Source organism: Ooceraea biroi, chromosome 1 (genome assembly GCF_003672135.1).
Source record: "Ooceraea biroi isolate clonal line C1 chromosome 1, Obir_v5.4, whole genome shotgun sequence".
NCBI classification, from domain to species: Eukaryota; Metazoa; Arthropoda; class Insecta; order Hymenoptera; family Formicidae; genus Ooceraea; species Ooceraea biroi.
In genome coordinates, this window is record NC_039506.1 from 15371622 (window position 1) to 15393361 (window position 21740).

A 21740-nucleotide genomic window follows, 5' to 3' on the forward strand; every position below is an offset into this window, starting at 1 on the left:
TTAAGAAATAACGTACAGGCGCTTCCATCATTACTTGAAGAAAATTCCGGAAATTAATAATCGACGAGCTCGTTCGAGGTAAAAAATTAGCGTGCGTATTCATTGTCAACGCCTTAATAAATTTATCATGCAGATTATTAATATTGACAAATGGTTATCGATGATCTCTGGCTCGCACGAGAATCAATGCTCGTGCGATCGGCACGAACTGAGAATATTACAAGCTCGCACCTTCTCGTTCCAGGAACACGTGGATAATGCACACTGATCTCGACTACGCTCGGCTTTACACTCAAGCACGTGTGTGTTTTTCGTAAGGAAATCGATCCGCGAGCACGCGCTACGTGTAAACAGATAGTCGCATTGTAACTGTTTATCTTTATTATTCATATCTCATTTATTAGTGCATTGCCCATAACTACTTGCTGACAAGTCGTATCCTTGAATATTTTATCCGCACGCCCGACTCGCTCTGCGATCGCTTATCTGATCTCATCGACAAGTACACCGATCTAGAGATAGTAAATGTTGATTCGAAAAATCTAGGATAACAATTGTAGCGGAAAGTATAATAAGAAAAATTGATTTTTCACGAAAATTGTATGACTCAAGTCACTTTCCAATCCACGGACAAATCTATTTTCTTTTTACGTTAACATTTTAACATTTCTGTTTCGTAAAACGTAACAAGGTACTGACAAACGTCGCACTGGACATCAAAACTAAGTAAAATATACTAAATAAATTACGTATATTTGTGCAAAGGAAAATTTTACCCAATTCATCAAATAATTCAGTGAAAATCAATTTACTCTTGTCAATCTACGTAATTTAATTAACGTACGACTTGTATCGATTTCTTTGATTCACTTTCCAGACTATTTCAGAAAAACAATAAAACTTTAAATTTCAAAGAAGAAAACTTTAGAAGGGAAAGAAGAACGTTGACAAGAATGATTTAAAGATAAATTTTCCTACAGATTTACACGCAACGATTCTTTACTCTAATTAACTTCAGAATTCAAAGTCCCAATTAACGCAGAAGCGATTTTGCCACAACAATCGACAATCAACAGTGTTTAAATAACAGGCCGCCACTTAAGAGACGCAGACAATTAAGAGACGCTGCAATTTGCATAAAGAAAAAGAAAAAATAACGCAATCGATCCGACGAGTGTGCATCGCACACACGCATTTCATTCTCGAAGAGCGGAGTCGCACTTGGTTCGTAAGTGGTCTAGGCAGCTATCTGATCAGACATGCGTCGCGGCGCAACGGCGGGTAATCGCTCTCAAGTTGGATTCAAGCTGGTCTTTCTTCGTTAGCACTAGTTGCGATACTCGTGTGGCGGGTTTCAGTCTCGCCAAACTGTCGTCGTCTTCAGTCGTCGTCCTGGTCCTCTGAATGCTTACGAGACTCGCAATCAACAGGATTTCACGTGGGTACCACACATAGTCCCCGAAGAACTCAAAAGCGTTGCCTCCGGAAAACTGTCGGCAATAATTAAAAATAATTTAAAAATTAATTGGAAAACGGTAATTGAAATTTAGGAGATTTTAATACGCGTGAGTCGCGAAAGCTTCTGTCACATTTTATTGAACATTGTGAAAACTTAATATCATTTTCGATTAAAGTAGAGAGATTATTAAAATCTTCTTCGATTAATCCGGAACAGAGTTGTAAAAGGACTGGATAATTATAATAATTATTCTGATAATGTTCTGTGTGTGTAAACGCGCATTTCAGGAATTAAACATTTGTCTGAAACAAATTTAATATTCGCATGTTTTTCTCTCTCCATTTTCCCATTTTTCGTGCTCGTTGTTCTGATAAATAAATTCGAATAATCTTTCATATTCCGAGGAGGAACGGCAATATTAAATTATCGATTAAATAATCTCGAAATTCAATTAAACCGCGGCAATAAATCTGCAAATGCGCATCAACGTGGCGGTGTGGCACCAAAGAGAAGAGTACTACAAAATCGATTATTATTTGCAGCGTGCGCGCGTGTTAGTGTGCGTCGAACCGAGATTGATAGTGAACGATTGATAAGAATCAACCGTTGAGGCCAGTTGTCACGAGTCTTTAATGAAAAAAACATGAGTTATGTAAACCGCGCTCGGAATAACATGATAATCTGATATCTGATGATCCAGATGACGCGTTTGCAACAACAGTGCATCCGTACATCGTTGACATAAAAACAAGACAAGGGAAATATTAATAATGTATTTTGCATATCTTCATACATCTCATTCGTCGATAACTCTCTTTTTCTTTTCTCTTGATTTCTGCAAAGAGAAGCGCTGCAGTGACGCGTTGACGTTCGTTCAGTAGCACGTATGGCAAATAATTTCGCTTTGCGCGAGATGGTAACTCTTGTTTAAAGATATTCTTCTTGAAAGATATTCAAAGATCTTTTAGTATTAAATATATGTGTTGTTGTTGTGTCGTTGTTATACAGGGTGTTTCCTCTAACTGTAGCACTTAGAATATCTCTGCTTCCTTTGATGATATGAAAAAAGTCAAAGGACGAAAATTGTTCGATTCAAAGAGACTAGTACTCCGGTAAGAAAATTATTTTTTTTAATGTGACCTTTCACTCTTGTGCTTCATTTGCACGGAACATACTCAACGAATCATTTCCTGATCGCTGGATTGGACGTGGTGGAAGAATTTCTTGGCCGGCTCGATCACCAGATCTTACGCCTCTTGATTTTTTTCTTTGGGGACACCTAAAAAATGAAGTTTATCGCGATATTCCGACAACACCTGAAGATATGCGAGAAAGAATTCAGCGTGCGTGCACCGCAATTACTCCGGAATCTCTCAAAAACGTAAAACAATCGTTTATTCATCGAATTCGAAAGTGTATCGAAGTAAACGGTGATCATTTCGAACATCTGTAAAAAAGGTATATCTTTGTAGTTATACATACAATAAATAGAGTTTCTTTTCCTAAACGTGATTTTTGTGGTTCAAAGTCATTCGAAGGTCAACATATTCTGTATGGTTGAATTTGTTTTTTTACAAGCTACATCATTTCGTTAACGAAAATATACCATCTCGTTTAAAAAAATGTTCATGACCTTGATATCTTGTGAAAGGTCACATTAAAAAAAATAATTTTCTTACCGGAGTACTAGTCTCTTTGAATCGAACAATTTTCGTCCTTTGACTTTTTTCATATCATCAAAGGAAGCAGAGATATTCTAAGTGCTACAGTTAGAGGAAACACCCTGTATATTATTATATTAAACGGAATCTTGCAGTGGACGAGAAGACCTGTTCAGAGACGCGGTGCATGCAATAACAAAAATTTCATAAATTAGCTTCGGCACTGAATTGGTCTAATAAAAATCAACTAGATGTTGTTAAATATTAGCAAATATAAAACCGAATTTTCCGCGGTTTACCAGTCGTGGGGGGAGGCGTGTGCGTCGCTTTTCCCCTCGACACGAGTTTCATTGCCATAAGTTGACGTACTTGGAAAATGCACCCAATAGTCACTTAAACGTTTGATTAGAGTCACGTGGAGGTGGAACTTAAAGAGCGGATCGACAGACCTGCGTCAGCACGTCGGGTTTACATTCGTTATTATAACGCTGGGTAAACGGCAAACCCTTTCCTGTAACGGGATGCCGTCGAGTGCATTCGATGAAGCGTCATCATCATGATAATTAGTTCAATTCGAAATTAATATGTCGCGTTTCAATCGACGCATCGGCGTGCAAAAGACACACAAAAGTCGGCTTCGGAAGAAAAAAAATCGTCAATCATCTGCGATTATCCGCGACTAATTAATGACGAATTTGTGATTTGCGATTAATGTTATTTGCGTGACAACCCTCGGAAGTGGCAGCAACAATTATGAGGCTCGAATTAATGACGCATTAATGACGCGCAATCCGCTTAGTGCTCGCTTTAATTTCTGCGCGTTTGAACACTCTAATTTTCGCGTTATAAAGCTTGAAAAACCCCAAGAATAAAATATATATTACTTATTTATATATATATATATAATTATATATAAAAATAAGATATTTTAATAATAATAAAATCAGTTTAATCAAATAAAAAAATTGATTTAATTGCATCAGAAGCTTAATAATGGGATGGTGGATTCCCTGAATATCAACCTACTTCCAAAGGAAGCCTGCCATGATGCCATGATGTTGAAGACGAAGCGGATGCTGACTGCGAGTTCTAAGAGAAACAGCGCAACTGGCCAGAAACTGCCGTTCCTGATACGACAGAGAAAGGACAGGATAAAGGAGATGGAGACCGAATTTTCCCAGTCCTTCCCCCCGGGCCCGCCGAAGACACAGTCATTCTTCCGTAGCAGTTTCCGCAACGAGCACTTCTCGTCTGCGAGCAACAATGTAAGAATTGCAAAAGAACTTGACGTTCGTTTTGCATATCGTTATTTAACATTGCTGGCGTTTTGTAAAAAAGAAAGAAATTATGCAGGCCGATTCTTTCCATATAATATGCAAAACTCTAAAAAAATATTTTGGAATTCACAAATCGTAAGGTACATAAATGAAAGTAAATTCTCTGAGAAAGTAAATTCTAAACGTAAATATTTAAAAAAAGAGGTGTTTTATGTTTTAAAAATGTTTATGAAGGTCTCTTTTAAATATTTTTTAAATATGACATCGCTTTCTTGAAATACATTTATTTATTAAATATATTAAATAAAAAGATTTGAAAATTTCGGTCGTTTTTACTGGGATTATTGGTCCATCATGTTGTACGGACTCTCATTAAAAATATATATACATTCATAATTAAATATAATTTATACTTCATAATTAAATAAAAGAATACGAGAAAATGATGTATGTGAAATAAAGAAAGCTCTCTTTCGTGCAGGATCCAGAGAGCTTTCACTGTGCGATAGGGCCCGTGCTGGTGTTGGCTCAGTTCTTCGGTGTCTTACCGGTATCAGGAGTGCTCAGGCCAACCCCGCTGAAAATGAAATTCGTGAAATTCTCGTTTCTTACTTTTTACGCCGCTTCCATAACCGCGACGGTTCTCGTTATGGCGATACTGTCGATCATCCACATGATAAGAACGCTGAACGCCAAGACTTTCGCAGTGAAAGGTAAATAGATCAATCCCCTTCGTGCTTTATAGTGCACATGCTGCTTCGAGTTTATTATCGATCGATGACAATCGTTCCTTTTACAAGGAGAGGATAGCAATACTTGTTTGTTGTGAAACTGCTTGTTGCAAAAGTCGCTTGTTTCTATAAATATTAATTATCAAATTTCATTAAATTCCTACAAATACGCCGCCTAGTTTTACAAAGAGAAACAGAGAGGAAGAAAGAGGTCAACAAGAAACTAAATTATAATTTCATAATTTACTTCAATTAGCGTTAACGACATCAATTTAAAGTACAACACAATTCCTTTACAGTAAACTTTGCAATGAAGTAAATACAAGAAACTCGCTTACTTTTATTAATTCAACGTATATCGATGAGGAACATATTTTTCGCAGTAAAAAAACGCTAATTCAGAATTAAATTCACCCTTTAAACGTGAGATTTGTGTAATTTTCAGGCGGGATTGCAGCTGCAATGTCAGGCGCGATGTTTTACGGGAACTGCATGATGGGCTTAATCTTGTTCTTCTGGCTGTCGCCGCGCTGGGTGACTCTCCAGCGTGACTGGAGATCCATGGAGCAGTTCATAGACAGGTTGCGATCAGTAGTATCATCAGTAACAAATACGAGCTTCCCTCTTTTCCAAGAAAAAAAGTTGCCAGCCAGTACATTTGACTGACGATCGCGCGCTTCATGATCGCTTCATATAGGCGCAACAATTGATGCGAAAGCATCAAGAAGATTGCGACCATGGTGCGATCGTTAGCACACGTTACGCGTGTTCACGCGATGACAGCGAATGTTACGAGAGCGGCCGCGATAGAAAGTGTCACGTTTGAATTCTGTCTCTTGACGCTATCGCGATGATCACGGCAAGCCCATAGACTTACTAGCCCTGGAAACATAAATAATGTCGGTCAAATTAGTCGTACTGTTCATAATAATAATAATAATGACTGTATAATTATATGTATGTCTTGGTATAATTATTATCATTTTTATCGAACAATTTCAATAATTTTCGAACAGATTATCGGTTTTCAATATCGCAATAAATGCGTAAAAAGATCGGTTTTAATCTCTTTATCTCTGCTTTAAAGGACGTAAATGTTTAAAACCCTCCTGCGTTCGAGAAATGATTGTTTTTGAAATTATTGTTGATCGCTTCTTAATGAAAATCAGAACAGACTTAATTTTAAGATTAAGACATCCTGAGAATGATTCACGTAATTTGTATTACATTTTATTTTTCATTGTTATTACGTAATTTCTATTGCTATTTTTATGGTTTTTGATCTAGTATCCAATATGCCGAAATCTTTTGCCTTTGCTTTGCAGTAATAAAATGCAGCGGCCGAAGCTTCGTTGGAGATTGTACGCGATTTCCAGTACCATTCTGTTCTTGGCCGTCATTGAGCACATCTTGAGTATAGCGGTGAACGCTGAAAAACATGATTATAAAAAGGGCTCGGAGAACGCGACCTTTCAAGATTTTCTACAGATATACTGTGAGAATTCTCATGCGTTCATCTTGGATACAGGTGAATTGAGCATTTTTCTTTGCATTACTTCTTCGTCTCATTAATAATTGAAAAGTATTCCGAAAACTTGCGAAATTGCACATTGTTCTGTTACACGAATAATTATTTGATAATTTAATCTAATTTCTGGTCTGCTTTTTTAATAACTATTTTAATGAGAAATTTGAGAACTGCATTTTATTTTCAGTGGCGTACAACTTCGCGCTCGGCATGCTCATTTTCATCGTCAGCAAGCTGGCGACTTTCACGTGGAACTTTACTGACGTTTTCGTCATGATGGTAATAAAATATAAATAATCAAGAAATATTCCTTTTCTCGATTAAGCGTAAACATCTCCAATTTTGTCAAATTACTCGTTTCTTTGATCGAAATTTTCAGGTTGCCACCGGTCTGGCCGAAAGATACAAAATGTTGAACAAAGACGTGATGAATTCCACATCGAAGCATCGAAATGCAATCGATTGGTCCGGATATCGCGAAGATTACGCCGCCCTGAGTTGCATGGTGAAAAAGGTGGACAGCGATATTGCCCCCATAATCCTCCTGTCATTCGCGAACAATCTTTATTTCATCTGTTTGCAGTTACTCAACGGATTGTCGTAAGTATTATATCTGATGTGATTGAAAGAAATCTCATGGTTTTTATTTTATTCAAATTATTAATTAAGAGCAAAGGTAACCATAAATGTAATTCCAGTATTTGCTCGATTGTACTGTACTTTTAGAAAATCCTTTTATTTAATTAGGTAAAAGTCGAAGATATAAATTAATTAAATAATTATAACATACACTAATTGAGTGTCAGCGTCGAATTAAATTCTACTAAATTTTATAATTAAGTATTAATATAACTCAAGTAATTTAATGATATTTCAAATTATCAATTCCACAGTAAGTCAGAAAACAGCATTCTCGATAACGTTTACTTCTTCGGGTCCTTCATATTCCTCGTCGGGAGAACGGTGACCGTCACTTTGCTCACTTCTAGGATCAACGATCAAAGCAAATTGGTGTTGCCGGCTTTATATAATTGTTCGGCATCCACCTACAACGTAGAGGTAAGCGATTCAAAGCAAGCAGCTTGGGAGAAGCAAGAGAAGAGATCTTAACAATAATCTTGCGTCGCTTCAAAATCATCTTTGCGCCGTGACAAGTTACTTAAGCTAGCTATTTAACTAATTATATATAATTAATCCATCACTAGTTACATATAATTAATTTATAATAAAATATATTTATTAAATTAAATATATTTATGATAAATATATATATATATATATATATATATATATATATAATTAATCCACGTAAATTTCACGATTTACAGACAGAAAGACTGATTTATTTACTCACCACCGACGAAATCGCACTTACGGGGTTGCGCTTTTTTTCTATCACGCGGAATTTCATGCTGGCGGTAAGAACATAAATAAATGAAATTAATAAAAGAGCAAATCAAGAGATCCCTGATCCTGCAAGATCGCGATGTAACTTTGTCACTTGATACATCTGTGTGTTGTGTACATACATTAATAACGTCGAAAGCAGAAAGAGTTATTGTTATGTACATTTTATTGTGTTGAATAATGCACTGTCACAAATTGTGATATCTCGACATCGACCGCCGCTAACTATTTACGCTTTCTAGAATGCATTCACCAAATACACTTGCAGGTGGCTAGTGCAATTGTGACGTATGAGATCGTGCTGCTGCAATTCAACGTTTCAACGAAGACATAATGACGTTTACAACAAGAAGAATATCACAAATTGGGATATAAGTATTTGCATTTATTTCAATTAATCTATATTTATTAACTTTAATTATTAATCATGATACATCTGCGATTATATCATATATATATATATTTTTTTTCATAAATGTATTTTATAAGAACGCGAGAACAGTTAACGGGCAAGACTTGAAATGGATACTGTGATTTTGTAAGAAACCTATGTAATATAACTGTTGCTAGAAAGAAAGAGAAAGAGAGAAATCGATTGACTGCGAATTATAATAAATGTTTTCTTAATTTTTAACTGATCTAGTTTTCGATAAAACTCCCACATTCTATCGACAATTACGAGCAATTCTATAGCGTGTCTGTTTCGCTATATATAATGCGACGTAAAGCACAATAAATCAAATATCAATATAGATCGGAAATCATATTTATCTTATGTTAGTAAAATCATTTTTATTTTCGGCCAAGGTATTGTTGAAATAACACATTTATATCATATTTAAATATCAGCTTCTTATCGCTTACAAACGGCACGTACAAAAACAGAGGTACGCACAAACACATAAACAGATAAAAATGATTGATAACGCATACATTTTTGCTACATTGAATTTCATGGGATTCATTATTGTGATATATCGGGAAATGCGTGAGTTTGACTGATTCTTGCGGATGATGCATTTTCCGGAGCTAGATGCACAAAGGAGCGGTACATGTGTGATATTACAGTATTTTGCAACAATATCACTGAACGCCGGTGCAACATCCTTCCCCCCGGAATGTACGTTGGTCTAATAAACTTGGAAGAACTACAACAAAAACGGATTAGAGGGAATAAAATCACGGAGGGAAAATTGACAAATTGATAACGCGAGATGCATTGCGACTTACAGAGAGGAAAGTAAGAATCGTAGAGACTTATGTATAGAAAACTATCGCAGCATAACTTGCATACTTATCTTGAGTAAAAATGCTGAGAAAAATTGCCGGAAGAAGTAGCGTGAAAATAGAAGATTAAAATAGAGCAAGGAGTCCCTTGTTGTACTCATGTAAATATATAAGAGATGCAGAAGAGATATATGAAAGTTCCAGAGTGAATTCTCATTATAGGAAGAAAGTATAAAATATAAAAAAGCGACAAAAGTTGCAAGAGAGGAGAGAGAGAGAGAGAGAAGAATAAAAGAGAAAAGTTGCCAGCTTAAAACGCAACAACATAATGAAGCTCAAAATTTATTCAGGGCAGCATTTGTTACAGAGGCGACTGCGCGATTTGTGGTCAATGTGTGTTTATGTATGTGTGTTATTATAATAAATTATCAGATGAAATCAATAAATAGTTTCGAGTTGCGTCACACAGCAGCTTCTGGCAACAGAAGTTTTCTGCGAGGCACAGGAGACTTAACGACACTTTGATCTAATCGTGAGGGGCGTAAATCGTGAATTGCGAATTAATTTCGTTAAGTGAACTGTTAATAGTGTTGAGACAAGTGAACAAGTTGCGGGTGTGATTGCGAGGGTAAGTGTGCGAGGGTAATTGTATTTACAGGTACCCATAAAACACGCTATATTGCATGGCACTCTTCAAGACGCGTGTGATGTGCAGAAGCGGAAGCGGATACAGACGGTCAAGATCCCTTAAAAGCTCTTTCGCAAGCTGTCTACCTCACCTCGCAAGCGTTCGTAATGTTCGATTGGTCCACCTGCTGGACGGAGTTGAACTGCACCAGAACCAATTCGTAGGTCACGATGGTTCCGGCGACCTAAATCATCATTCGTGATTCGGACAGCAGATTAACTGACTTTAAATCGTTATAATAATGAATAATAATTTTCCATTTCCAATTTGTTTAAAACTTGAAAATTATATTTGAATTAAAATATATTTTTAAATTGTTCCCCTTTGAAAAAAATGAAATAATATCTCGACGAAAAGTAAAATAAATACGAAAGAGATATGTTAAGCTAATTGTAAGTTCAACAAGAAAATACAAATTGTTTGTAAATTATAATTTAACTTGATGAAAATTACGTGTATTTTTGATACAATCGGTGCACGATTTATCGTACTTACGGTTAGTACGAGGCTTCTCGTCACGGAGAAGAACTTCATCCCCGTTAGGCTTATATTATCCGTCGTTACTTGCGTCAAGAACCTCGAGACCTGCGCAACGTTGTAAAAGTTTGCGAGTTTACGTGCGAGCAGAGGAACGATCGAGAAAATTAATTCTAAGTACCATACTATTATTTTTTCTCTTTTTAATTCTTTTTCTTGGTCAATAAAATAAAAAATTAATTTGTCATTTATTAACGTCTGAGGAAAATATTTCTTAAGAGATAGATTAAATTTCCATTCAGCTAAGTCTTCTAAATAATTGCATGTCCGAATTAACAATTAAATTGTGTTAGTAATTTTTGATGACAAACCTCGTTACTGTAGCTGGAACCGGAAACGCTGTACAGAATCGGTGCTGGCAGGAGAGATTCGTCGTGAACGGAAGCCGCGTATAATGACACGGCTGCAGTCCTGGCCAGCAGGAAGCCGAAGGAGAAGCAGAAGTAGATCTTCCGTACGACGCCGCGTATTGGACTGTTTGGAAAATACGCGCACAGTTTTACGCAATTTTTTTAAAAACGATTAAGTAATATCGGAATTGAATCTCGACGAGATACAAAGAAGTAAAAAAAAAACGATCAATTGGCCACTTTTGTCAATTTTTTCCAAGATTAATTTCTTGTTGGAAAAATATATATAATAAAATAATAATTAAATCGACGATCGATGCGACGCAACAACCAAGTTAAATAATCTCGTCAAATTTCCGCTAAATTAAATCCTCCAAGCAATCACGGCTATCTCGTCACGCATAAGAAGCATGTACTTGAAGGAGAACAGCAGTTGGATACAGATGAAATACAGATTGGTGGCGAAGGACAGAAGCACGATGCCTGAGATATGGGAGTCCACCCTCCGCGTCAGGGTGGCCAAGTGGTTGTAGTCGCTCCTGGCCTCGGCCCACCACCATTCCGGCATCGCCTGAGCAATGCGAGAGGATGCTACGTAAGTCATCAGCAGACCGCGATTTTGCATCAGGATCATTCGTTTTACACCATACAATAAATTCATTAATATAAATATATGTAAATATATGGTATTTCTGTAACATTTATTCACCATGAATCATCAACATGAATCGGACCAATGAGACAAAATGAGTAAAAGTCATTTCAAGAGAAGACAAATATCGTTCGATGATAATTATCTCTTTACCTTTCCCCGTATCGCGAAGAGACGACTATTCATCTGCCTGAACTGGTCCGCCAAAGCTATGCTGATGAGAATCAGAAACAGATCGACGAAGTTCCACGAAAATGTGCTCAGGATATTTATGACGTCGACGATGATCCCTTTCCAAAGGCTGTAGGACATACTCGAGAAAATCTGTTCGACGTTAAAGATCGATGGTGAATATCACGCGTTGGCATGGTGATAATTGGATCCACACGCTAATTAATGGTTACGTCGGTTAATTGTTTATCCGTTTTTAACTTTTAATGTATTACCTGCGGAAATTGCGATTGGAAATAAGTCCCGATGACATCCTTGTCGCCGCGGAATTCGGCACACTCTATCGCGCTCATGTACGCAGAGAGCACAGATGCACCATGCTCCACTGCACAAAAAAATAATTAACGTGAGTACGATGCTGCAAAGTGCAGAGATATATTCATTCTGTGTTGCCAAAGCGTTTAGATCATTTGTTTCACAGACATTTCACTACAAGCATAGGTGGTTTTGACACAGTAAAGTCCAGTGTATGGACAGAATCCCTACACACACACATACAGAAGATTCGCTTTTATTGCCTTTATCTTCTTTTCGTTTCACTAACGCAATAAACTCACCCAACGCGAGCAACATGACAACAGCAGTCACAATTTTGAAGCGAGTCCTAAGAGTGGTCTTGGAAACTTGTCGGTGTCTGGAAGTGAATTCGCGTTCAAGTTTCTCCCAAGTTAGCGCCAAGCAGGGCCACTGCATCGCCAGACGCACAAACAGGATAGCAGTCACCATGGACGTGACGTAGAAGACAAACGTGGCTGATGGTCGGCAAACAGAGACATCGTTCAGAGATCGTTCGAAGGTGGGTGACTCTCAAAATTCGACGCGCCTCGCTCATTGTCGGATTCAGTCGCGATTAGCTTACTCATTTTCGTGGAGTTGATCCCTGTGTAAAACATCCGTATGACGTTGTAGACCGTCATGGTGAACACCCCCAGAAAAACAACCGCCGTGTACAGGATCTTCAGGCTGCGCCACGTGAACCTGCGAGACATTTAGAAGATCCGTGAGGCGCGATCAAACTTCCATGAAACACTCATATTAACATTTAAAGGAATATTAAACATAAATTAATTTACATATTAAATATAATTAAATTAAATTAATTAATTAATTAATTATTAATTCCCCTCAAGATGTCTTAAAGAATCAAGTCGATCTTCTTTTGCATTCCAAATCCTCCCAAGTTACACAATTATCGATCATGCAACAATGTATAATGTATCGGATGCTAATTGAAGACCCATTTAAAGATTATTTAAGATTAGAGAAAACTGTGCAAAATGGATATCAAGTATTTCTGAGACAATCAATGATCGAGCGATTTATTCCACACTGCTTTCGATATGAACGACTCAATTTCGCACTGGCGACGTCCGTTTTCGCTTACCGAAGATACGAAGCGTCCGGTTTGTTGATACCACACACGGGAAGCATGGAAAAGCATTGGGCCAGCATGATAATGGGCTTCATGGATGCGTGCAGACTATCGGTGGACGGGTTGAAGGTCTCCGACGGTGGTATGACGGGCGTCGGCACTAAAAATCATTGTGACTCACGTGACAATCTGATTCGAGATTTATGGTAGATCTGAACGTCCAACTTACTCTCGGGCGTCACCAGGTCAATCTTCATGGGGTCGAGCCTGCCGTTGCGCAGGCTGCTCTTGGGCGATCTGAAAAAGACTATTTTTACACTTTGGCCGTGGTGCCCCCCATCGAGACTCGCGAGTTCCATCGTGCCCAATAAAATCTTTGAACCCCTGAACGCGAAACCGGACAATTCACGATCCTGAGACTGGCATGGGAATCCCAAGAGTCCCAAGCAAAGGAGTATGGAAAATTGTAAAAATTTTGTGGTACAAAACCAATCGTTATGAAACTTGACACGAACTTAGTATGAGGTACAATATGAAGAAATCTAACTAAAATCGACCGGCTAAATGAGTGGATCCTGGTCAAAAAGCAGAAAATGTGTCCAATGAATCGTGTGGCGGCAGTGCCATTTACCACTTATATAATCTAATTTTAGTCGACAAAGCTGCAGTATTTGTGAGGAGCCATTCGCGAACAATGTTATTTTATTGCCAAAATTAGATTATATAAGTGGTAAATGGCACTGCCGCCACACGATTCATTGGACACATTTTCTGCTTTTTGACCAGGATCCACTCATTTAGCCGGTCGATTTTAGTTAGATTTCTTCATATTTTACCTCATACTAAGTTCGTGTCAAGTTTCATAACGATTGGTTTTGTACCACAAAATTTTTACAATTTTCCATACTCCTTTCTTCGGACAGAAACGGAACGCACCTCCCCCCAATTTTGCCGGCCAGAAAAACTGAACCAGAAGCACGAGCTGACTATGCTTTACTTCGAGTACCCACGTTAGCGTTAAAGATTCGTAATTTAGTTGTCAAACGAAAGACTCCGACTGACGGAATCGAGATCCCAAATCGGAAACGCACCTCGCATGGGGCGCGCTGCGGCTGACGATGTGCACGCTATTCGATCGCATGATGGACAGAAGAGAGGACTCGTTATTTCCAAGCTTTATGATAGCCGGGGCGGCTGGGCGGAGGGCGCTTTGCAAACACCGGGGATTCAATAAACGTCCACTTCGGACAACCAGTGGAAACTCGGGGGTTGTTCAGGCCTCTTTCGCGGAGACTCGCGCACGTCTGTCGGCAAAAGGGGTGGACGTGTGTTTTCTCTTCCGAGAAAAAAATCTGACGTCATTCGTAATTCGCCGTGATAGAAAATGATTGATTTTAATTTAAGTATGATATATCAGTGTATTGACTTTTCTTTGTTCAGGTATGCAGTTTCTGTTTCCAACATTTCTGCTGTTAAACTCGGAGCAATGATTCAAACTGCTTTCAACGTACGTCTTTATCGAATTATCGCGAGATCATTAGCCGAGAGTGCTTTCTCATTAAATTGAAGTGTTTGCATATAGCCGCCTTTCGCAGAAAGGGCGTATATTTGAGAGCAGGGGGAAGAGGGGAGGATTATGTTGATAAATCGATTTTTATTACGCAGAGTGCTCGTTTGAGCTTACTGTTCCTACGCGTTTGTTCTATTTCAAGAGATCAAATAAAATTCTCACGTTTAGTATCATCTGTCTGTGCTGAATAAGAATGCATAAGTAAAATATCGTACTTGAATGCCTAAAAAAAGTCTTAAGCGATGCACATCAAGTTTGATATTTTATTTTAATGATATAATGGAATACAGTATTTGATCTTGAATTATATTCCTGAGAAACGTTAATCCAACAAAATAAATGCATCAAATGAGTGTTCAGTGCGCGCGACTTATACTTACTGAACATTGATAGTGACAGGCTGCCAAGATTTCCTAGCGGTCCACCGTGGATAGGGCATCTCGGCGTTATCGAAGGTAATATCTCTTTTATCCCCATTCATTTCGATTAAGTTATAATTTTCTTAAGGGCAGACATCGCACGCTTTCATCGAAGTTTCCCGACATCCTCCTAAAGCCAACGCGTATCTCTGCAAAGTTGCACGAACGTGCGCGCGGTAGCAGTCTAATTGAGGGCGAAGTGAGCTCTAATTAAATTAAAAGTCCGAAACAAGCGGCGGAAACGCTTGACAGATTAGCGGGAATCTTCTCGCCGGAGAGAAACAAACCGGAAGTACAGTGGAAACGAGTATAGGAGGAAACAAGCGAACGATAAATCGCGAAAATTGATCAAGAATTTTACCCATGCTCGCGCGAGATAAATCAATCGAAGTGAAACGAGAATTCACTCCGCGAAATTAAATCTCCCGGGTCGCTCAATCTTCTTAAAAAATCCATAAATCTTTGAATCCCTGTTTTCATCATGGAGAATCGCAGGCGTGTCGTAAAACGTTGATTAAAAATCGTTCGGGGGGTGGAAATTATAAAATCATAGATGATAAAAATTTGATTTCATAAATAAAATAAGAAGGATCAACAATAATAAATTCCTAAAAGAAAATCATATAATTTTCATGGAAACGCGACTGTTCTCATGGACGCGATTCTTTTCATGGAAACGTGACTGTTAGGCCGTTCCCGCGAACATGTCCTCAGGTGTTCCCCAATTATGCAGAACGAAAGACATCCTTGTCAATTTTTCTTAATTAACAAATTGTCTCGTGAGGCGAGAAACGATGTAATACACAATGTAGCCCCTGGGAAAGTGTGATACTTGAGAAAAGCGCTCGAAGAAGTCACGCGGGGAAGGTGGGAACGGTGGAAACGCGAGCCACGATGTCGCGATGAACAATGTCGCACCTGCCGCGTTCGGATATGCACTGACACACACTCGCGGAGAAAGCCCTTATAACTTATGCGCTTATTGTTTCTATCCCGCGTCTAATCTTTGCTTGCACAGGCCGGAGAAATAACAGCCGTCGGAGACGGTTGGCGCGCGCCGATTTGACACACCTGACACGAACCGCATCTATTGTTGCTCGTATAACAAAGGGATACTCAACTTCGCGTTGCGTTCGCGCGTACTTACCACGCGATTTGCACGTCTGATGTCGCGTCCCGGCCTTTGAAAATTTCGCACGCCTGGCGACGTCCGTTTCGCGACTATTTCTGTTCATCGCTCGCGCAAATCTCGGCCATGTGTTATTAATTATTATTATATATAAAGGGTTATATAATGGCTATTATTGTGTTGTTGTTGTTGTTGTTACTATAAACATATCTTTCATACATTCTTTTAGAAAAAAAGATACTTCCTGTAGTCATACGTATATAGAACTATTTATATTTTAAAGTATAATTTATATTTATAAAATAAATAAATTTCCGATAATTTAAATATTGAACTTTTTCGAGAACGAGAGATTAGCAAAATGTATATCGCTGTCACATTTACTGATTTCTATTATTATTATTTCCGGCCAGCCTGCGAAATGGAGATTCGTGAGAGCCTTGAATGCGACTGTCTCTAAAAATGCCGTATTTAAAACAGATAAAATCGAATGCCAGGCAACCGCGTCTCTGACGTTAATTGCACGTAGTAGAGAGCATCCCAGCGAGGCACTAGTGTTTGATAAGAGCTTCACGGACGATGATAACCGCTTCGAATGCGCGGAGAATATCACCTGCCACCGCTCTCAGGATTAGACGTACGTGGAACGCGAGTTTTTGCGCTGTTTACTCAACGCTTAACGAGCTGTTATATATATCAAATGAAAGAGTCCATCCATCATACCTTTCACTCTCGCCTATCGAGGATGCACCCATACTGATAAGCCTCGAAGGCGATGCAAATCGATCGCGTGCACCTAATACGCGAGATTTTCAAAACACTGATGTATTTACTGATGAAAAATCTTAATTAATAAACGTCGTAATGTCATAATTATTTTCAAAATTCAAATTAGTTTTAAAAATACGGGAAAATAAGATATCTGCGTTAACAGACAAAGTTGCTGTTACATTTACTTCAATCATTTTAATTGTGACATTTATTTGGAACAGCGTAATAATAATTAATAATATAATAATTAATAATAATTAATAATATAATAATAATATAATATATAATAATAATATAATAATTAATAATAATAAATAATAAATAATAAATAAAATAAAATAACAATACAAAAATGAAACTGAGAAAAACAGGAAGGTGGAAACTTAAACATTGATGATCCACTTGAACACCGAACGCGAACGCAGGTTCATTAATACGAAACCGCTTTCGTATGGATCATGTTCAGTTGGTTTTTTGCACGAAGACCAACGCATTTAGCATGAGTGCTGGCGTCGCGACTACGAGAGGGCCGCGCGGTACGGTATTTTTTGCGTTGCGTATTTTTAGAACCCATTATATTCGCACAGTGAAATTTTAAACCGCAGCAGCAGCAGCAGTAGCAGTAGCATCAATAGTCATCACTTTTAGCGTCTCGGAGAGCTCTCCTCATCAGAATCCGGGTCATCCGGTTCCCCCTCGCCGCGCATGCTCGCGCTCCGCTCCCCGTCTCCGTCTTTCAACCCCTTCGCGGGCATTTTCCGGGGAGACACATGTGGAGACGCGGTTTCTCGTCTTCTCTCGCGACGCGCGTTGTGCAAACGGAATTTTTCCATTGTTCCGCCACACTCGTGCCATTCGTTGCATCTACCTCCTCCCGTCCTCCACTCATCTACCTATGTGTGTGCTGCGTGCGTGTGTGTACCCTCTTGTACCCTCCTCGCGTGAGCGGAATGTGCGGGCCTGCGGTCCGTCCGCAAACTTCTCGGAAAAGAAAACATTTCTAACGGCTAGAACTTTTTCATTTTTGAATTTACGGTATTTTTAATAGCAGAGAACTCTAGGCAATATAAAAAATAATTATATCAACAACTCAGAACTTCTCGGAAAAGAACAAATTTCTAACGACTAGAACTTTTTCATTTCTGAATTTACGGTATTTTCAATAGCAGAGAACTCTAGGCAATATAAAACATAATGATATCAACAACTCAGAACTGCTCGGAAAAAGAAAAAATTTCTAAGGGTAGAACTTTATCATTTTTGAATTTACGGTATTTTTAATAGCAGAGAACTCTAGGCAATATAAAAAATAATGATATCAATAACTCAGAACTTCTCGGAAAAGAAAAAATTTCTAACGGTTAGAACTTTTTCATTTTTGAATTTACGGTATTTTCAATAGCAGAGAACTCTAGGCAATATAAAAAATAATTATATCAACAACTCAGAACTTCTCGGAAAAGAAACAATTTCTAACGGCTAGAACTTTTTCATTTTTGAATTTACGGTATTTTTAATAGCAGAGAACTCTAGGCAATATAAAAAATAATTATATCAACAACTCAGAACTTCTCGGAAAAGAACAAATTTCTAACGACTAGAACTTTTTCATTTCTGAATTTACGGTATTTTCAATAGCAGAGAACTCTAGGCAATATAAAACATAATGATATCAACAACTCAGAACTGCTCGGAAAAAGAAAAAATTTCTAAGGGTAGAACTTTTTCATTTCTGAGTTTACGGTATTTTCACTGCGGCCTACTTTAATATCCTCCCCTTTTTGTATTATGCACACGAGAGAAAGAAAGAGAGAGAAAAAAACCGCATCATTTAATGACTGTCGTCTGACAGTTTGCGATAACGTCGATTGTCGATCATCATGTTAAAATATACGATGGTAACAATATTTACAGTCAGACGTTTTGAAGAGAACGTTATCGAGTGTTAATGACAATTGTCAAGTCGGATCGGAAAGAAAGCAGGCTCGGTCGATTTTTTTATTAAATGCTCTTTCAGGATTCTTTATATATTGTTTCGTTTGGTGGGAATTGTTTCTCGTGACTGTTTCAAGATAAATATATCTAATTTTAAAAAAGAATTATTTCTGTATGCGCGGTGCCACTGCTTTCACTTACGATTAGATTTCATGCACTTCAAAACGTAAAAAAGCTTGATTCTTGTTCGTAGAAGAATTGTATAAATATATTTTGTGTGCAACACTATAGATACATAAAATGAACCACAATTAATCAACGAACTAAGCAAGCTATCGCTAAATCTGATAATCGCTTTATCTTAGGACGGACACTCGAGAGTTCTATTTTCGATATCGCTTTTGTTTTTGCGCGATAAAGTCCCCTCAACAGGCCCGAACGGCGTCCCCTCAAATTCACCACGGAGTTAATCTCTCAAGAGCCAATTTCCTCAAATGTCAAATGTTTCAAGGAAAATTTCAAAGATACAGTCGAGTGCTTCGAAGAAACAACATGTGCTTCAGACGAAACCGATACTTTCCGTGTTCTCTCACGGAAACGATAAGATCACGACGACCAAACTGTACGACGAGGCAAACAAAAACTATCATCTCATTTTTTCGAATAAAAAGAAAAGAAGATTAAAAGAGAAGAAATATATATCATTTTACAGTCGTCGTATCGATCTTCGTGCACGCACAGATCAGAAGTCAATGCTCACGCATGAGAAACCTTCCAACATCATAGAATAAATCCAAGTTAGCTTCGACACCAGTGATTTGAAATATGATATTCTTTATTTACGACCAAGAACTGGTGAAACAAAATATTGGTAGCACTACGTTTCGACCTCAAATTAGGGCCCTTATCAAGTGCGAAATAGTCACTTTCTACAAAAAAAAAAAAAATACATAACACAAACTATCAAAGACAAAATTATAAAAAATATAAAAATATATATAAAGAATTTCTGCGGGGTTCTGACAATAAAAAATATATAAAGTATTTAAAATAGTTGTTATTTTTTATAATTTTGTCTTTGATAGTTCGTGTTATATATTTTTTTTTTGTAGTGACTATTTCGCACTTGATAAGGACCCTAATTTGAGGTCGAAACGTAGTGCTACCAATATTTTGTTTCACCAGTTCTTGGTCGTAAATAAAGAATTATCATATCATAGAATAAATTTGCAGCGATCGATCCGCCACACTTTATCTGTCTCTGTTTAACAATAATATAGCCAGTCTATATCGTAGACGGTTTATCAGGGCGCTCCTCCGCGAAGGAGACAGGGACAATCTCGCGCTATCAGGGGGTGGATCCTCAAGAGTGTATGATTTGCGTCGAGAATTGTTAATCGCTTAAACGCGCTGGCAAAAGCGAGTATCGCTCGGGCGGATCACGAGCTGTTTCAATCCGCATTTATCCGCGACGCGACCATTCGTGCACATCGGGAGCGTGATTATCGTTAATTTTGCCGAGCCAGGAGAACGTGAGCACGCAAGCGGAAATGCGGGAAACGCGCATCATCGTCATTTCCGGTTTCGCGTGAAATCCGCACGCAAAAATCGGCTTTCGATTCAAGAATTGCTTCGATCGTCGTCAACAATTGTCGCTTATCTCGCGCGCCTGCCGCTTCACGTGCTCATCCAGAATCAGTCGATCTCTCCTCCCCCCTGCCCTGATAACGCGGCCGAAACGAAAGAAGCGATAAAGTCACGGCCGCCGCCACGTGTCGATCGACGCCATGTTGCATCGATCTTGCGCGTCCACGCAAGCGGATCGAAATTGCTTCGTTTCAGGCATGAAGCGAACAGCACTGTCATTGTTCGCGCCGGCGACGACATCGACAGTTTTTGCATGGATTATTAAATAGATTGTTACTTACGGTACGGGATACTGCTCGCGGTTAATGTTTCACGTAGGCATTAATCATGGACGAGGTCTCTTCCTCCCACAGGAAGACACGCGATCAGATCAGATGTAGATCGGATGTGCACGTAATTGCACGCAAATTGACGCGTGACAGAAGACGCGATGCTGAATTGCGCGCCTTCGCTTGCACATCGTTTTATTTGAATCTATAAATAAAATGTTACTCAAGCATGGAAATAATTACCTGACTTTTGTTTCGATCGCGGTTTATTCGCCATTCGCCGCTGTTTAATTTATACTCAACAAAGACTCTGGATACCTATTAAATTTTTAATTGAATGTGTGATGAGCGGGAAACGAAAAAGGATCTCGATTGTTTGAGAAACAGACCGACCACGTGCGGCCCTCACGCGCACAAATATGCACACACATCATACGCTGCGACTGTTGTATTCGCGAGGGACCAGACTCGAGTAGCGAAGGATTACGTTTCGAAGAGCGAAGGGATGAAAAGAGAGAAGGAAATTTATTTTTGCAGACTTCAGGAATTTGAGAATTAAATTAAAGTCGCTTAAGTCTTCTTCTCGGGACTCGAGCAGTGACTTCCGCTAAATTCTCGACAACGCACGACGCTATGTATCGAGTAATTATCGCAAAACTGTCTACAAAAAAAAGGGGAGAGAGAAAGAGAGAATCTAATTAATTTCACTGTATCAAATCACGTTTGCGACAAATGGCTGAAATGCGCATCGATCGAGAGTAGTACAAAGCGAGAAGTACGAAGAATGGTGGAGGGAGCCGTCGCTGTACCAAAGTCCTCCGCTCCCTCGGAAGGATAATCCACCGGGATAATCCGAGACGGCGAGGAGGGTGGATGAACG

At 38.6% G+C, this 21740-nt stretch overlaps 2 protein-coding genes across 16 annotated transcripts; one reads left to right on the forward strand and one right to left on the reverse strand.

Annotated features, from left to right (window-relative positions):
• Nucleotides 1-65: 65 nt before the first annotated feature.
• On the forward strand, nt 66-8697 carry LOC105280861 (gustatory receptor for sugar taste 64f). Of its 4 annotated transcripts, none has more exons than XM_011341701.3 (10): nt 66-2375; nt 4104-4385; nt 4879-5110; nt 5574-5709; nt 6454-6656; nt 6844-6935; nt 7036-7256; nt 7550-7715; nt 7985-8074; nt 8306-8697. In XM_011341701.3, the coding sequence occupies exons 1-10, from the start codon at nt 2346-2348 to the stop codon at nt 8348-8350; spliced, it is 1497 nt and encodes a 498-aa protein (XP_011340003.1). In that variant the 5' UTR covers nt 66-2345; the 3' UTR covers nt 8351-8697. The 4 variants fall into 4 exon arrangements, with proteins under 4 accessions (XP_011340003.1, XP_011340002.1, XP_011340004.1 ...); XM_011341700.3 differs by having other exon boundaries at nt 8332-8697; XM_011341702.3 differs by having other exon boundaries at nt 66-1438; nt 8332-8697.
• Nucleotides 5798-21692, reverse strand: LOC105280862 (gustatory receptor for sugar taste 64f). Of its 12 annotated transcripts, none has more exons than XM_011341708.3 (14): nt 15942-16140; nt 15071-15258; nt 14212-14247; nt 13350-13417; nt 13133-13280; nt 12608-12726; nt 12306-12500; nt 11964-12073; nt 11671-11841; nt 11282-11436; nt 10827-10989; nt 10474-10563; nt 10070-10162; nt 7360-7702 (listed from the first exon to the last, which is right to left on the reverse strand). In XM_011341708.3, exons 2-14 carry the CDS (start codon nt 15169-15171, stop codon nt 7655-7657), a joined length of 1497 nt encoding a protein of 498 aa, XP_011340010.1. In that variant the 5' UTR covers nt 15172-15258; nt 15942-16140; the 3' UTR covers nt 7360-7654. The 12 variants fall into 12 exon arrangements, 10 of the variants coding, with proteins under 10 accessions (XP_011340014.1, XP_011340016.1, XP_011340010.1 ...); XM_011341707.3 differs by having other exon boundaries at nt 15071-15293; nt 15942-16139; XM_011341706.3 differs by having other exon boundaries at nt 15071-15315; nt 15942-16139.
• Between the last annotated feature and the right edge of the window lie 48 nt (nt 21693-21740).

What these genes read in the sequence shown, in the direction of transcription:
- LOC105280862 (XM_011341708.3), bottom strand. Translation starts at nt 15,171, where the DNA reads ATGAATGGGGATAAAAGAGATATTACCTTCGATAACGCCGAGATGCCC. An exon ending in TGTCATGTTGCTCGCGTTGG is followed by an intron (nt 12,074 to 12,305) that starts GTGAGTTTATTG and finishes TTTTTTGTGCAG; the next exon opens with TGGAGCATGGTGCATCTGTG. An exon ending in CAACTGCTGTTCTCCTTCAA is followed by an intron (nt 10,990 to 11,281) that starts GTACATGCTTCT and finishes TTTTCCAAACAG; the next exon opens with TCCAATACGCGGCGTCGTAC.
- LOC105280861 (XM_011341700.3), top strand. Translation starts at nt 2,346, where the DNA reads ATGGCAAATAATTTCGCTTTGCGCGAGATG. An exon ending in CAAGACTTTCGCAGTGAAAG is followed by an intron (nt 5,111 to 5,573) that starts GTAAATAGATCA and finishes TGTAATTTTCAG; the next exon opens with GCGGGATTGCAGCTGCAATG. An exon ending in ATGGAGCAGTTCATAGACAG is followed by an intron (nt 5,710 to 6,453) that starts GTTGCGATCAGT and finishes TTTGCTTTGCAG; the next exon opens with TAATAAAATGCAGCGGCCGA.